A 15,980-nucleotide genomic window follows, 5' to 3' on the forward strand; every position below is an offset into this window, starting at 1 on the left:
CAGTGTATTATGAAGTCAGAATTTTGTGAAATATGCAGTGTTTAATTTATTAAATATTCTATATAGACACAGGGAGTATTGCTGTGTTTTCCCAGACTTTGTCTTTATAGTTCCAAGTGACTAGGTTTTGGATGATTGATGATGAAGTGACAGGAATGTAAAGTTAGACGATTTAGACATGCCATGTTTACTATATAGAGATCACGGTGTCTGCAGTTTTAGGATGAACAAAAATAAATTGTGTTGTATTTAAAATATATTACATATATAAAACTTGTTTATTTACAGTTTTAACCTGATTTTACAGCATTCACATCTGACTGCTATTTAAGCCAAACATATACCTGACTTGAAGCTTATAGTAGCGATTTGCAGCTACAGCTGTTTCGTATCTGTACTGATGTAAGGTGTATGTGACATATGTTAACTTTGTCTGACCACACACCCTTATTTTCCTCTACAAAGCCACAGGCGATACTATCATCAGTAATGGATAGGATGATTAGAAGTTGTGATAGGATGATGGTACATTGTACACTATCTCACACAATCTCTACAATGGGTTTTATAACTCTCGTGTGACCTATGTACTAAACCCTCAAAAGCAGCAATTACTGTATCACCGATGCGCCTCTACTGTTCTTGTTAATGGGTTTTGTAATGGGACTTTTAGCTGAGATTTTCTCTTTTATGCTGAGACAACTAATAGAAATGCTTTCACAAATTTCACTCCCATTATGCATAATTGTGTAACTGTAAGGCAGTAGTTCCGGTGTGTTTGAACAATGAACAATTGTTACTCTCATCCAGAATTATTTAAATCAACTGGAGGTTTGATTGTGGATTGTGAATTAGATATTCAAGGCATAGTTACGTGATTACTATATTCATGCCGATTATGACATACATTGAAATACATTTCTTGCATGTTTATTTATTTATTTTTCTTCATGTTTGTTATGTATTATTTACCTAACTCTAATTATTTGTGTGTGTGTGTGTGTGTGTTGAGGCAGCTAGCAGCTGGAGTATATTATTTATTGCCTAGTAGAAAACCTTTTATTGGTTGCTAGATCTGTATACCTAATACATTATGATTCGATTTTCAGTTTAAAATCTCAATAGCAGCTTAACATGCAGTTGTGTGAGTTGAAGGAGCAGGGTCAAGGGGGAATTTTGGAGGTTGGGGGTGTAGTCAGACACCAGTGTGGACAGTTCTAAAGAATATTTACACAGCCTGTAAGCAGGGGTAGCTCAGGTGGTTATGGCTCTGGATTGCTGATTGGAAGATCGGGATTCAAGCTCCAGCTTGATCGGGATTCAAGCATCCAAGCTGCCTCTGTGGGCATCATGTCTGACCCTGTCCTCTGGCCCAAGTTCTAATGTGAAGAACTAATTTCACTGTGTTGTAATGGATATGTAAGAAATAAAGTATTCTATTCTAGTTTAACTTTGAGCTTAATAACACCTGAGTTTATAGCTTTCACACAACTGCATTATCCATTACAATGTTCACTTTTTTCAAGCCTCAAAACCGTATTTTATCAGAACCAAAATGCACTGTGACTATCAAAACACCACAAACACCACTCAAAATCACATCTCACGTCTCTACCCTGAAAAAAGCTAATTGAATCATTGACTCTCTTAAATGTCTAAAAGTTTAAAAACCAAATCTCCTATCAGTAACAGAAATGTACTTGTTCCTGATCTTATTTTCTGTGAATTATGAGTTATGTGAATAATGTAGGAAGAAACATGAATGTACATCAGTATGTGACTGCAAAAAAACTAGCTGCCCCAAGCAAAAGATCCACATGGTTTCTTACCTGTTATATTACAAGCATTAAGAGTTGACTGGAGTAATTACATCATCGAGCATTTCATGTTCATGTAAGATTACTCTACTGAGCACCTTTCACACTTGTTTTGAACATATTTGATGAAAAGTAAATAAATAGACCCAATTAAAGCATTTAGTTTAGTCCTTGTTTGTCTCTCCTCAAGTGGAGTTTAATGCATCATTAACTTGTTTGATTGCTGTTGAAGTAGTAAAAAGTTTGTGTGTGTGTGTGTGTGTGTGTGTGTGTGTGTGTGTGTGTGTGTGTGTGTGTGTGTGTGTGTGTGTGTGTACATGTGTGTACGTGTGTGTATGTTTGTTTGTGTGTTTGAAAAAAGAAAGGTAAGGCATGTATGTGTGACTTTTAGTGTTATTAAAAGCAAACTGCACTTTATTAGCAGGGTCTTTGATTATGACTCTAACCATTAATGCTGCTCATCATGTCTCCTTTTATTATCTAGCTTGTACACATTACATTTGAAAGGTTAATGAGAGTGTCTTTTATTACTGGCGTGGCTTTTGTTTCTGTATTATTAGCTCTAATGTTAAATAACATTTTATAAATAAACTGGCTATGGGAAAGAGGCCTGGGTGCTGCATCCTGCTAAGACAGAACTGATTAAGTACTCTGTAACAGAAAAGAATTAACTTAAATCTGGTTTCCCTATCTTTATAAAATACTACAATTAAGTGGGCCAGTGTGGACATTATCGAAAGGTAGAATAAGAGAACATGTTAAGAGGAAAAATTTATATTACTAGTGGTGCCGAGAGAGAGAGAGAATTCTTAGCCATAGAATTTTGGGGTTTTTGGACAGCTACAACAGGATAAAGGAGACACCTGAAACTACAACTTTTCACAGCTAAATGTGATTAAAATTCACCTACCTGGAAAAACTAGTTTATAAAAGGGCAAACAACAAAGGATTTGAAACACAAGGATTAGCTTCTGGTATTGATTTCTTTCACTTTGTGGTGTACTGACATTTATATGTACTTTGACCTAAACATTCAAGAGCTTTGGTTTTGTGAGCCAAGAGAAAGTTGGGACTAGGGTTTTTGTGGTCAGTAAATGCATGGAGGAGTTGCATATTATAAAGCAGAAGTCGTAAAGGGCTTTTGCCTTGCTGTTGTTTATTGTTGCTTGGTGAATATCTGTAAACAAAATTGTTAGAAAACAAAAAATGTTAACCCTGTGATCCAAAATCACGTGTTATCAGGACTGACTGATTGATTGACCATCAGCAAGAAAACAGAACAGTGAAATTTGGGTGAGAAAAGTTGATTGTAAAAGTAAAGATTGGATTTTTTATTTATTTTTTAAATATTCCTATTCTGACAAACGATTTAATTGTGCGATAAATGTGTAAAGGCCATTTTTTTCTCTACACCGATTTTTGACAAAAAAGTCAGTTAATGGACAATAAATATATTCACTGTTTAGTAGGCTGGTACAGATAGTTAACTGAACTGCAGTGTGCTGATACTCAGCTGGTCACACAAATCCAAATGTTTTAAATCCAAATGGTTCTTTTTGTATTTTTGTATTGTTTAAACAATTTTTTCCTCATTTATTCTGTTATTATGGAGGCATCCTGTCTGCAGACTTTCCCTAGGGCTTTTGTAGTAATTGTTTTTTCTCTTTGTCTGCAAGGATTATCTGGTTAGAAGATATGTTGGCAGCTCTGTCCTTGCCTTTTCTGTCTGTCATCTCTTTTGTCAGTTACTTTTAACCCTCAGGGTAGGGCAGTGTTTGTCCACCTGACACCGGCTCCAGACCCACCTGCTTGTTATGACCAATCGTTATGGCCAATCTGAGACAATACTTACAAACAGGTTTGGCCTCTGTGTCACTCTCATTTTGACTGAATAAGCCAACAAACAATAAACCCAGCAATCAGTGCCAGTCGCTGGAGTCTCTCACACTGAAGAGCAGACAGAGGAACCTCATTTCAAACTGAGTTTATGTAAAGAAGTGCTTTCTGATATTCTGTCTCTGACCTGCGCTGAGTCTGGATGATGTTAAGGCCCAAGGAAAGGAATACAATTATCAAGAGGTTCAGTCTTCCACGAGAGGTCCTGTTTAAAATCAACCTGTGGTAAGACCAGTAAGAATGCATTAATCAAATTAGTTTTCAAAGTGAAGTCTGGCAGGGTAAGACATTTGATGCAGTGGAGTTTTTGCTGTGGACAATTATAGATGACAGTGTAAATGTTCAGTTGTCCATCCATCTTCTACCGTTGTGTGGGTAATGAAATTCTAATTGCATTCATGCATTAAAATCAACTTTTGGTTAGAGCTCAGGTCTGGTATTAGGCAGTAACCAGCAAAAACACTGGATTAGATTTCTGAGGAAAAAATCTGATACTGTCGCAAATGGACAAAGTGTTGAAAAGGAAAAGATAAGATGTAAATGTAAGTTGTTAAATGAATGAAAATGCTACGATTTTAGTTAGTTAGGTAATTTAAGTAATATTGCTTCCATAAATATCACTAGCTTATTTTAAAAATATGGGAAAAGAAAAAGGGATATTGCACTCAAATTTTAAGCTATGTTACTAAGGGACAAGTTTTTATTTTTGCCTCAGTTTTGGTTTTGCCTCTGTTTTTTGGGTTTGCTCCTAACTATTTGTAGAGTCTGGGATGTTTCTTCTGGGATGTTGGATTTCCTGAGGTGGTTTTGGAGCCTGGGAAAATTCACTCTCCAGTCACATTATAGTAAATTATAGGATAGAGGATATGTTAGAGGGCTCAGAAGTGGATCGTAGTAAGATTGTAAAAGGGCTGTGGTTTGAATTACACACACACACACACACACACACACACACACACACACACACACACACACACACACACACACACACACACACACACACACACTCACACACACACACACACACACACACACACACACACACACACACACACACACACACACACACACATACACACACATACACACACAATGCTATCCTTAGTAGTGCACACTTAGGCAGGGATAATGGCACCACGTGAAAAATTCTGAGTCAGATTGTAAATTAGATAATTGTGTATGCACTGATATACTGTAGATACTATTCTTTGGTGGTGAGACCGTTCAAAAAGGGGAAAGAGGAGAGGGAGAGAAAACGAGAGAAAGGCAATTCTACCTCATCTTCCCTTGCTGTGTGCATTAAATTGTGCTCTTACAGCTACAGTGTATTCCATCTCCTACCCATCTCTCTATGTCTTTCCACAGATTCTGCTGTTTAGTTCAAGTTCAAGTTTTTCTTTATTGTCAACTCTTTCACATGTACAGTATATACACAAAAAAGAATCGAAAATGTATTTCTCTCAGTCCCAAGGTGCAAAATATTAGCAATGAGTTTTAAATAAAGTGCAAAGCATATGTAGATGCAGTGGAGAATAGGCAGACCAATGCTGCACAAAGTGACTGGTGCATGTTTCCTTATGTTAGTGGGAGGGGGAGTGGAAGGTCCTTGGGGATGTGGGATCTGAAGGGGAGTGTTGGCTTCATAGATCTGTGGAGCCTGTGGCAGAAAAGAGAAGTGGAGGCAAGTTTGAGAGTGAGTTCAGCTTCCTGATAGCCTGATGAATGAAGCTGTCCTTCAATCTGTTGGTCCTGGCCCGGAGACTCCGCAGTCTCCTCCCTGATGGCAGCGGACTGAAGAAGCTGTGTAATGGGTGGGTGGGATCACCTGCAATGCAGAGGGCTTTTCGGGTGAGACGGGTCGCGTAAATGTCCTGGAGGGAGGGGAGAGAGACACCAATAATCCTCTCAGCTGCTCTCACTATGCGCTGTAGTGTCTTCCGGCAGGATGCGTTGCAAGCACCGTACCACACAGTGATGCAGCTCGATAGTATGCTCTTAATGGTGCCTCTGTAGAAGGTGTGCATGATGGGTGGCGTGGTGCTGGCTCTTCTCAGTTTGCGGTGGAAGTAGAGACGCTGCTGTGATTTCTTGGCCAGTGCTGCTGCGTTTCCAGTCCAGGAGAGGTCCTCTGTGATGACCACACCCAAGAACTTGGTGCTACTCACTCTCTCCACAGTGGCACCGTTGATGGACAGAGGAGCATGCTGAGTGTGCGTTCTCCTGAAGTCAACAACAATCTCCTTCGTCTTCTCCACGTTCAGAGAGAGATTGTTGTCAGTACACCACCCAGCCAGGCGTCTCACCTCGTTCCTGTAGTTTGTCTCATCTTTGTTGCTAATGAGACCCACTACAGTCGTGTCATCCGCAAACTTGATAAAGAGGTTGGAGTTGTGTGATGGTGTGCAGTCATGGGTCAGCAGGGTGAAGAGAAGGGGGCTCAGCACACATCCTTGGGGGGCCCCAGTGTTCAGTGTGATGGTGCTGGATGTGTTGCTGCCGACCCGTACTGCCTGAGGTCTTCCAGTCAGAAAGTCCAATAGCCAGTTGCACAGTGAAGTGCTGAGCCCAAGCTGAAGCAGTTTATTACTGAGCTGTTGGGGGATGATAGTGTTGAATGCTGAACTAAAGTCTATGAACAGCATTCTAACGTATGAGTCCTTTTTGTCCACATGAGTGAGTGCTGAATGCATGGCAGTTGAGATGGCATCATCAGTCGAGCGGTTTGGCCGATATGCAAACTGGAAGGGGTCCAGAGAGGGGGGGTAGGGCAGACTTGATATGGTGCATGACTAGCCGTTCGAAGCACTTCATGATGATAGAAGTAAGTGCAACAGGACGGTAATCATTGAAGCATGATGGAGACGGCTTTTTCAGGACTGGAATGATGGGGGCAGCTTTGAAGCATGTGGGGACAACAGCTTGAGTGAGTGAGATGTTAAAAATGTCTGTGAAGACATCAGTGAGTTCCACTGCACAGTCTCTCAGTACACGTCCAGGGATGTTGGCAGGACCCGGAGCTTTGCGTACATTGATCCTGCTGAAGGATCTCCTCACGCTATCCGGGGTCAGCATCATTACCTGGTCACCGGGAGGAGGTGGAGTTTTCTGTGCAGTGGTGCTGTTTTGCTTCTCAAAACGAGCAAAGAAGGTGTTCAGCTCGTTCAGCAGAGAGATGTTACTATCACAGGTCCGTGGTGGAGGCTTGTAGTCTGTAATGGTTTGTATCCCCTGCCACAGGCTCCGAGTGTTTCTGCTGTCACTGAATTTATGGGCTATCCTCCTGGAGTACTGCCTCTTAGCCTCTCTGATGCCACGGGATAGGTTGGCCCTGGCTGTCCTCAGACCCGCCTCATCTCCAGCTCTGAAGACGGCATTCCGCGTCTTCAGGAGTCTGTAGACCTCTCCTGTCATCCATGGCTTCTGATTGGCCCGGATAGTGATGGTCTTTGTGACTGTTACATCAACAATGCACTTGGTGATGTAGGCAGTGATAGTTTCCGTGTACTCTTGGAGGTCTGTGGTGTTATTGTATGTGGCAGCCTGCTTAAACATATTCCAGTCCGTGGTGTCAAAGCAGTCTTGAAGAGCCTCCGACGACCCCTTAGGCCACACCTGAATTTGTTTCTGAACTGGTTTGGTGACTTTAATGAGTGGTCTGTATGCAGGCATTAGCATGACAGTAATGTGGTCTGATGCGCCAAGGTGGGGGAGGGGGAGGGCTTTGTAGGCTCCTTTCTGAGTGGTGTAAACAAAGTCCAAAATGTTATTAACTCGTGTTGGAAAGTTAATGTGTTGGTGTATTTTTGGGAACACACTCTTTAAGTCTGCATGATTGAAATCCCCAGCTATGATGAGAAAAGCATCAGGGTGTGCTGTCTGCTGCTCACTGATGTGCTGGTACAGTTCATGTAGTGCATCGTTCCTGTTGCTGTTGTTGGAGTTTGGGGGAATGTATACTGCAACGAGCAGAATGGCTGTGTATTCCCTCGGCAGATAGAACAGGCGGCACTTAATACTCATAAACTCCACCAGGGGTGAGCAGTGTTTGCAGACCACAACAGTATTGCGGCACCACGCATCATTGATGTAAACACAAAGCCCACCGATAGCATGTTAGCTGATCGAGCTGAATAGCCTCATTGATCATTAGCATTGATGTATGTAGTTATTCAGTCTGAATATTAAGGTAGTTTATGAACAAGGTAATTCTAAGTGATGTGCAAGCTACACTAGTAAGCCTTTGATTACTGTTACTTATTTGTATATGTGGTTTGCCTGAAAATTTGTGTAGCAGAATAGTAAGCCTGACATTGTTTAGTTGTGGCTGACACAGGTGGTGTTGAATCCATTTTTGGAGCTTATACAGAAAAAAACTGGACACGGACAAAACCAAATTGGCAGGCACAATATCAGCATGGAGTAAACAGGCAAGGAGTTAATAAACCGCCATCTGGAAGTGGGTCAGTCGGGGTGTGATTGGCCATTGGGTGAAATTCGGCCATCACAAGGGGGTCAAGGATATCGTTGGATCTGACTGATGATTGTTCCTCCGGTGGGTACCTCTCCTTATCTACTAGGTACTGGAACCAAACTCACGGTCGAAGGGAGTCTAAAAAGATGCTGACCAGGTATGTCAAAGGAACCATCGACTTCTGTGGGAGGGGGAGGTGTGGTGGGGATGTTATCTATCAAGGTGGTGGTGGTGGTGGTGGTGGTGGCGGTAGCAGTGGCGGCAGCATGGGCATGTTTGAGCAGTAAGATTTGAAACGATGGTGAGATGCGGTAGGATGCTGGCATGTGAAGGCTATATGTTACTATTAACCTTGGACTGAGTTTATTGCAGGTAAACGGAGGGGTAGGTTCTTAGTTATGGTGGGCTCCTTCTAGCCACAAATTGCTATGTGAGATAATACATTGCGAAAGCATGTCCCCAATCCCACAGCAGGAAGCGTATACCTACACTGTGAATGATAAGTCAGGGTTGGGGTGTCGTAGCAAAGGTGAATACTATAAGGTGCTATGGTGAACCTAGTCTTTAGCTTATTGAAGGCTCTCTGTTTGGTTGTGGACCAGAGGAGTTTCTTGGCCACTCACTATAATTCAGTATAAACCACCAGTAGAAGTTGGCATTTCTGTGGAAAAGTTGAAGTTCTTTGATGCTAGTAGGCTCTGGCTATTCCATTGGAAATCGTATGCCTGTGAAACTGTGAGGGTGCTTGAGTCAATCAGTATATTATCAATGTATACAATAACACATTGTATTTCAAGTCCTTGACGTTTTTGTTTACAAAGGCCTGATATACTGCTGTCACATTATTTAGCCCATAGAACATGATCAAATATTCATGTCTTCTTGATGTTTGATAGGCTTTCCATTTGAAAAACTCGTGCAGTTTTCCATCAGACAATTATGTGGCAGCACTACAATGCATAAAACAATTCTGATACAGGTCTAGAGCTTCGGTTAATGTTCACATCAAAATTCAAAATGGTGAAAATGTGATCTCTGTGACTATAACAATAGCATGTATTCTGATACCAGATGGGCTAGTAAGAAATGACTGAGCTTCTGGGATTTTCTTACACCAAAGGCCCCATAGTTCACACAGAATGATGTGACGGTCTACAGACTGCAACCACTTGTTTATGAGAGAGATCAGAGGAGAATAACCAGACTGGTTTGAGCTGACAGCAAGTCACAATATCAATCTAAACTAACCACACTTTATAACCATGTTGAGCAAAAAAGCATCTCAGAACACAAGACAAATCAAACCTTGATGTTACTACTGCAGAAGACCAGTTTCCACTGCAGTAGTTTTAACATACAGACTCCAAAGGTTACCCACTTACTCTACTCAGTTATTGCACCTGCTACTTTCTGTTGTACTTTCTACTTTGTGCAGTCTTCATCCATATTTAGATAATTTTTCAAACAACCATTGTAGTTACCACACTTTTTTGCAACTATTTTGTAGCCTCATGCAGTTGAAGGCTTATTACTTATATTGTCCTTTGTAATTTATTGTAACCAGCATGGCTTTGAGAGTAATGGATTCTAAAGGGCTAAGAATTGTATGAATAAATTTTTAGCTAGAAAAAAATATGCAGTAGTTTGTAATTATGCATACCAATCTCTGAATTACAATGATATTTCTTGCCCAATATTGTGGGAGAAAATACACATTTATATTGTTACAGTGGCACCTGTAAAGGTGTGGGATATATTATACAGATATGTTGGAAGCAGGAAAAATGTGCAAGTGTGAGCGACTTTGACATTGGCCAAACTGTGATGGCTAGATAAGTGGGCCAGAGCATCTCCAGAAGGTTAGAAGGTTAATGCTGGTTAGTAAGAAAGGTGTCAGAGCACACAGCTTGCAGGTTGCATATGGTTTAATGACTCATATTTTCTTTTACATCATGTGGATGGTGGTGTGTATGTGTGTGTCACTTACATGGGGATCAGATGGCACCAGGATGCAATACGGGAAAAAGGAAAGCCTACTGAGGCAGTGTAATGCACCGGGCAGTGTTATACTGGGAAACCTTAGGACCTGGCATTCCTGTTGATGTTACTTTGACCAAGTACACCCGTCATTCATCATTGTTCAAGAATGGTTTGAGGAACATGACAAATAGTTCCGGGTGTTGACATGAGCTCTGAATGAATTGTCCCATGGATTGTCATTACTATGTACGCATAAGTTTGAAGCTTGAAGCTTGACTTTTTAGTCTGAAAAAACTCAGGTTTCTCCACCACTGGATCAATCCCTGTATGTTTATTCTCAGTTTAATGCAGGTTTGAGCCACTGGATTCAGGCCTCAGCTAATAACAGACCTTTGACAAAGTAGACAAAGTCAACCCAATCTATCAAATGAGACAAAAATATTATACTTCTGTGTTTAATTATTTAGAAAAATAATATCTGTAATAAAATCCCATATCTGTGACTGGCAAAAGTAGGTGAACCTTTACTTTATACAATAACCGCAGGTAAAGTTTTAAAGTAACTTTTACGGTACATATAGCCAAACATACATATACAAACAATAATCAAATAATTGTACTGCAAAGTCAAAAATTTGTGACCTCTGTTACTATAAATAAGGGTTTTTGTGCTGAAGAGGTGTGTGTTTTCTCTTTCCACAGGAAAAACGATGGCAAAATCTCTCAAACATCTAACGCGTTAGAGTCTACTCACTTGACCCAGTCATTACACTTGTCCCCGCTTTCTGCACTTCTAAAGGTAAAATTGTCTTATTGACTTTACATACTTCTCTTTTCACATGGATCATTTGTAAAGTGACTGTTTCATTGCATTGATCACTGATTTATTTTTTTGGATTTCACTTAGTAGATTAGTCTGCTTAATTCTTCCTTCATTCTGTTCCTCTTCTCTGTATGAATTGCTTCAATTTCTTCACTCCAATCAGGTTTCCTGTTAAGGAAAGAGTGTCACCGGATGTATGTACTGGTCTTGGCAAGCTGTTTACAAGGCACATTTAGGTTTGAAAAACAAGACAACTAGACTGGTGGCATGCTTTATTAATAAAAATATATTAATGGCAAAAAAACCCCTAGAATATTTTTTCCATGTGAACGAGATATTCCGTGAATATTTCTAAGAATTCCAACAGAAAAGTATTGTCATTTTGAATCCCTTCAAATCTGTCATTGATAAAATTCAGATTATTTCCATAACCACATTAAAAATGTTCAAGGATTTGCTCTGATCCAATCACAGTTTTTGAGTGTTGAGACAGCTTTTATTACATATAAACAGTGTTTAATAGTTCATATAGTAGGGAGCAGTCCCGGTGGCCTGGTGACTGATTATCATTTCTGAATTCAGCATTCAAATAATTAACTAAATACTATTAACTAAATTAACTAACCCTAAAGTTTTTTATTATTTTGCATGGCCCAATTTAGATCTTTAGATCTTTAGATTTTTTCGCTACCGTCCACTGCAAGGACTGCAACTAGTCCTTCCTAACATCTTCATCAGCAATGACAAAATAAATAGAAAATGGTTAGCATACTATGAAGAGTCATACTCTTCATACTGTTCTATTTGTCTGGCATTTGCCAAAACCTGAGCCAGTGATAGTTCATTCATCAAAAGTGGAATGAGCATACGGAAACATGTTCATCAAAGAATTGCTGAGCATGAAGGGATTAAAATCCACAGAGAGAGTGCAGAGGCTATTTTCTCAGGGCAAACAAGGGAGATATCAGTAGTCAAGTAAGGAAAATGGAATGTGTGATTAATGTCATCAAGTTCATTGGTAAGCGGGGGATTAGTTATCGTCGTGATAAACACGGGAGTGCTTATTCCTTAGAAGACTTTAGATAATGGAATTTTTTAAAATTAATACTTCTGCTCAGCAAGTATGATGCCTGTCTGCAAGCACATGTCAGTGAATGCACTGAAAAGAGTAAAGAGATGCATGAAAGTGGACATAAAGACATAAAGGAAGAGGTTCCCTTTTGACTTTGCTGTCCAAGACAACATTAGTCTCTTAATCCAACAACAAATTGCTGAAGAAGTTAAGGAAGCTGGAATGTATTCAGCATAAATGAATACAACTCAAGATTTGAACACTGAGAATCAAGATATGTGGCTGATGTCATCAACGAGAAACTAATCAACACAGGTTGTCATATAATAACTTAATTTTTGTGCAATCAGTTACACAGGTTGTGTGCAATGGTCTTAAAAGTCTGATTAGTTTTAGTTAAACAAGTTTAGTCTCTTTTTCTGACCATTTATTAAATTTGAAATTGAATATCCAGCATTTACCCAGTATTTTTGAAACCTTCGTTCTTGACACTTTTTAAAAGCCCCTTTTTCTAACCTTTTTAAGCTTTTTAAGATTCTCAAATGCTACACATAGTGCTGAGATCCAAAGAAATTCAGTAACAAATGAGAAAGAAAGTAATTGATATCTATCAGTCTGGAAAAGGTTATAAAGCTATGGGACTTTGGGGCTTTGGGACTCCAGCGAACCACAGTGAGAGCCATTATCCACAAATTGCGAAAACATGGAATAGTGGTGAACCTTCCCAGGAGTGGCTGGCCAACCAAAATTACCCCAAGAGCACAGCGACGACTTATCCAAAATGTCACAAAAGTCCCCACAACAACATCCAAAGAACTGCAGGCCTTACTTGCCTCAGTTAAGGTCAGTGTTCATGACTCTACCATAAGAAAGAGACTGGGCAAAAATGGCCTGCAAAGCAGAGTTCCAAGACGGTTCAAAACCGCAGCTAAGCAAAAATAACATAAAAGCTCTTCTCAGATTTTCAGATAACATCTTGATGATCCTCAAGACTTTTAGGAAAATACTCTGTGGACTGACGAGACAAACGTTGAACTTTTTGAAGGAGTGTGTCCCAGTACATCTGGCGTAAAAGTAACACTGCATTTCAGAAAAAGAACATCATACCAACAATAAAATATGGTGGTGGAAGTGTGATAGTCTGGGGCTGTTTTGTGGCTTCAGGACCTGGAAGAATTGCTGTGATGAATGGAACCATGAATTCTGCTGTCTACCAAAAATTCTGAAGGACAATGTGCGGCCATCTGTTTGTGATCTCAAGCTGAAGCGAACTTGGGTTCTGCAGCAGGACAATGATCCAAAACCAGCAAGTCAACCGCTGAATGGCTGAAGAAAAAAGGCGGTTCATGCTCGAAAACCCTCCATGCGGCTGAATTACAACAATTCGGCAAAGACGAGTGGACCAAAATTCCTCCACAGCCCTGTAACAGACTCAATGCAAGTTATCGCAAACTCAAGATTGCCCAACCAGTTATTAGGTCTAGGGCAGAGGTCGGCAACCCGCGGCTCTGGAGCCGCAAGTGGCTCTTTTATCCCTCTGTGCGGCTCCCTGTAGATTTGGAAAATAAATATTTAATTTCAATTTATTTTATTTTAGTTAGTTAGTTTTTAAAAAAATGAAATTCTAAGATTATGATGCTCTTGTAACAGTAAAATAAACCGTGTTTAATTTTTGTTGCTCAAAATATGTGTCATAACTGCCGACTTGCGAAATCCGACACACAGAAGCAGATGCATTTTTGGTTTGCTGCAGCTGTCAAGTTAAAATTTTGATGTCATGAATACGAAGTGGACTCAATTAGACATTTTATTTGAAAGTAACCTTCGACCCAGCGTCTTTTTTTAAAGTTTCGTTCAAACTGTTCAAAATATTTTTGTTTGCTTGCAGAAATAAAATTTTGTTTACTCGGTAGCAGTTCATTGATTTCATAAATGCAACACACTACAGTTTTTTCTATACTTTCTATAAAGGTAAAAAAAACTATATATGCAGTGTTATCTTCATTTTAAATGTCAAAAGGGTTTTGTGGCTCCCTGTGTTTTTTTTTCTGTAAGAAACGGGTCCAAATGGCTCTTTGAGTGTTTAAGGTTGCCGACCCCTGGTTTAGGGGAAAGCACTTTTTTTTACACAGGGCCATGTAATTTTTTTCCCTTAATAATAACCTTTATTTATCTTTGACTAATATTTAAATTTGTTCGATGATCTGAAACATTAAAGTGTGTCGAAGGTGCAAAAAAAGAAAAAGTCAGGAAGGGGCAAACACTTTTTCACACCACTGTATTTTCCTGCCTAGCGCCTAGACCTCGTGGTTCAGGCCCGATCGGCTTTGATCATGGAGTTTGCAGGTTAAGTTAGTGGAAGCGAAGAAAGAGATAGGTCTTTCCCTTTCTCTTCCCCTCTCCCCTGACTCCGTTTGCTCTGTTTCGGGAGCTTGCGCAGCAATTTCTCCCGACCCGGAACAGAGCATGCTGCTTACTACGTCGGGCACTTACTGTAGGAGCTTGATGCAAGTGGGGAGGGGCTTTCCAACTCTGATCTGCTGCTGCAGTCAGCGGCGTTCAAGGAGCTCCTCGAGGTGGTGACATGTGCTGTGTCAAAATTAAATTTAGATTGGCCTGAAGAGGAAGTTAGTGTCGTCCGTTCTAAGCTAGATGACCGCTTTCTGACTTCAGGCCGCAGGCCACCTCCAAGCAGGCAGCTGCCATTTTCCCCAAACCTCCATGCAGAGGTGTTGAGGTGTTGGGGAAATCCCTTTTCAGTGCGTCTTTTTTCCCCGGCCATGTCTGACTTTTCAGCCATTATAGAGCTTGAAAGTCATGGGTATGGGGTGATGCCTGGGATTGAAGAGACACTTGCGAGCTATCTCTCTTCTACATTGCCCACATGGAGGAAGCTTGCACTTCCATCCAAGCTTTGTAGAGTTACTTCAGGAGAGTTACTCAATGGCTGGGGTTCCTAGGAGCGTCTTTTTCAGGAAGTCTTCCCCTACTGCCCTACTGACTCTGGCTTGTACAGCTGATATTCCGTTGTTCCCAAGATAGAGTGCTGCGTCTGATTTTGGACCTGCAGACTCTGAACTGTACTCTGAAGACTTACAAGGTCAAGATGCTCACACTCAAGGTTATTGTGTTCCAGATCAAGTCCGAGGACAGAATTGTGAAGATGGACCTCAAAGACGCTTATTTTCACATAGGCATTTTGCCAGAGCACAGCCCTTTGGGACTCCACCACAATGCAGGCATATCTGTCCCCCGACATGGCATCCATCTTGTCAGCAATGTAAGATATTTGGCTAGGCCGCATACTCTCTGTTGCCGATGCAGGTTTCTTGGCCTCATGTCGGCAGCAGCCAACATTATCACTTTAGGTCTGCTCCACATGAGGAAATTCTAGCTCTGGCTCAGGGGTGCAGGATTTCACCCCTCGCAGATATCCCCTCAAGCTCATAACTTTTGGGCTGGGAGCGATCTTTGATGGCTGCCCTGCCCAGGATCTATGGGAGGGCCCTTATCTCTCACGGCACATAAATTGCCTGGAGATGAGGGCCGTGTTACTAGCATTGAAACACTTTCTCCCACAACTCAGGGGCTGCCATGTCTTTGCATTGCGTTGGTGTTTGTGCCACCTGTTTAGGTTGGCACAGCACATTCTGCTCTGGGCAGTGACCAGGTTTCTTTTGCTAAGAGCGATTTTTATCCCAGGGCATGTAAATTGGGAGGCAGACTTCCTGTCGAAGCAGGTGCTGAAGACCGGGGAGTGGCGTCTCCAACCCCATATAGTGGTTGGAATTTGGCATATTTTTGGCTGGGCGGAAGTGGATCTGTTCGCATCCTGACTCTGAAGATGGCTCTGCTCCTAGCCTTGGACCCTCTCAAAAGAGTGAAAGATTTGCAGGCTCTGTCGATCACCCCCGCCTGCCT

General features: G+C 41.0%; 1 protein-coding gene across 4 annotated transcripts in view; it reads left to right on the plus strand.

Annotated features, from left to right (window-relative positions):
- Positions 1-15,980, plus strand: part of rap1gapb (RAP1 GTPase activating protein b) — a 56,314-nt gene that overhangs the window by 26,973 nt on the left and 13,361 nt on the right. For all 4 annotated transcript variants that reach the window (XM_027146694.2, XM_027146695.2, XM_027146691.2 and 1 more), the window contains one exon: positions 10,867-10,963. Coding sequence is in view for 2 of the 4 variants with exons in the window: in XM_027146691.2 (XP_027002492.1) it covers positions 10,867-10,963 (97 nt within the window). In the remaining 2 variants the exon portion in view is untranslated. The remainder of the gene's footprint in view (positions 1-10,866; positions 10,964-15,980) is intronic.

This window comes from Tachysurus fulvidraco, chromosome 5, assembly GCF_022655615.1.
Source record: "Tachysurus fulvidraco isolate hzauxx_2018 chromosome 5, HZAU_PFXX_2.0, whole genome shotgun sequence".
In the NCBI taxonomy this organism is placed as follows: Eukaryota; Metazoa; Chordata; class Actinopteri; order Siluriformes; family Bagridae; genus Tachysurus; species Tachysurus fulvidraco.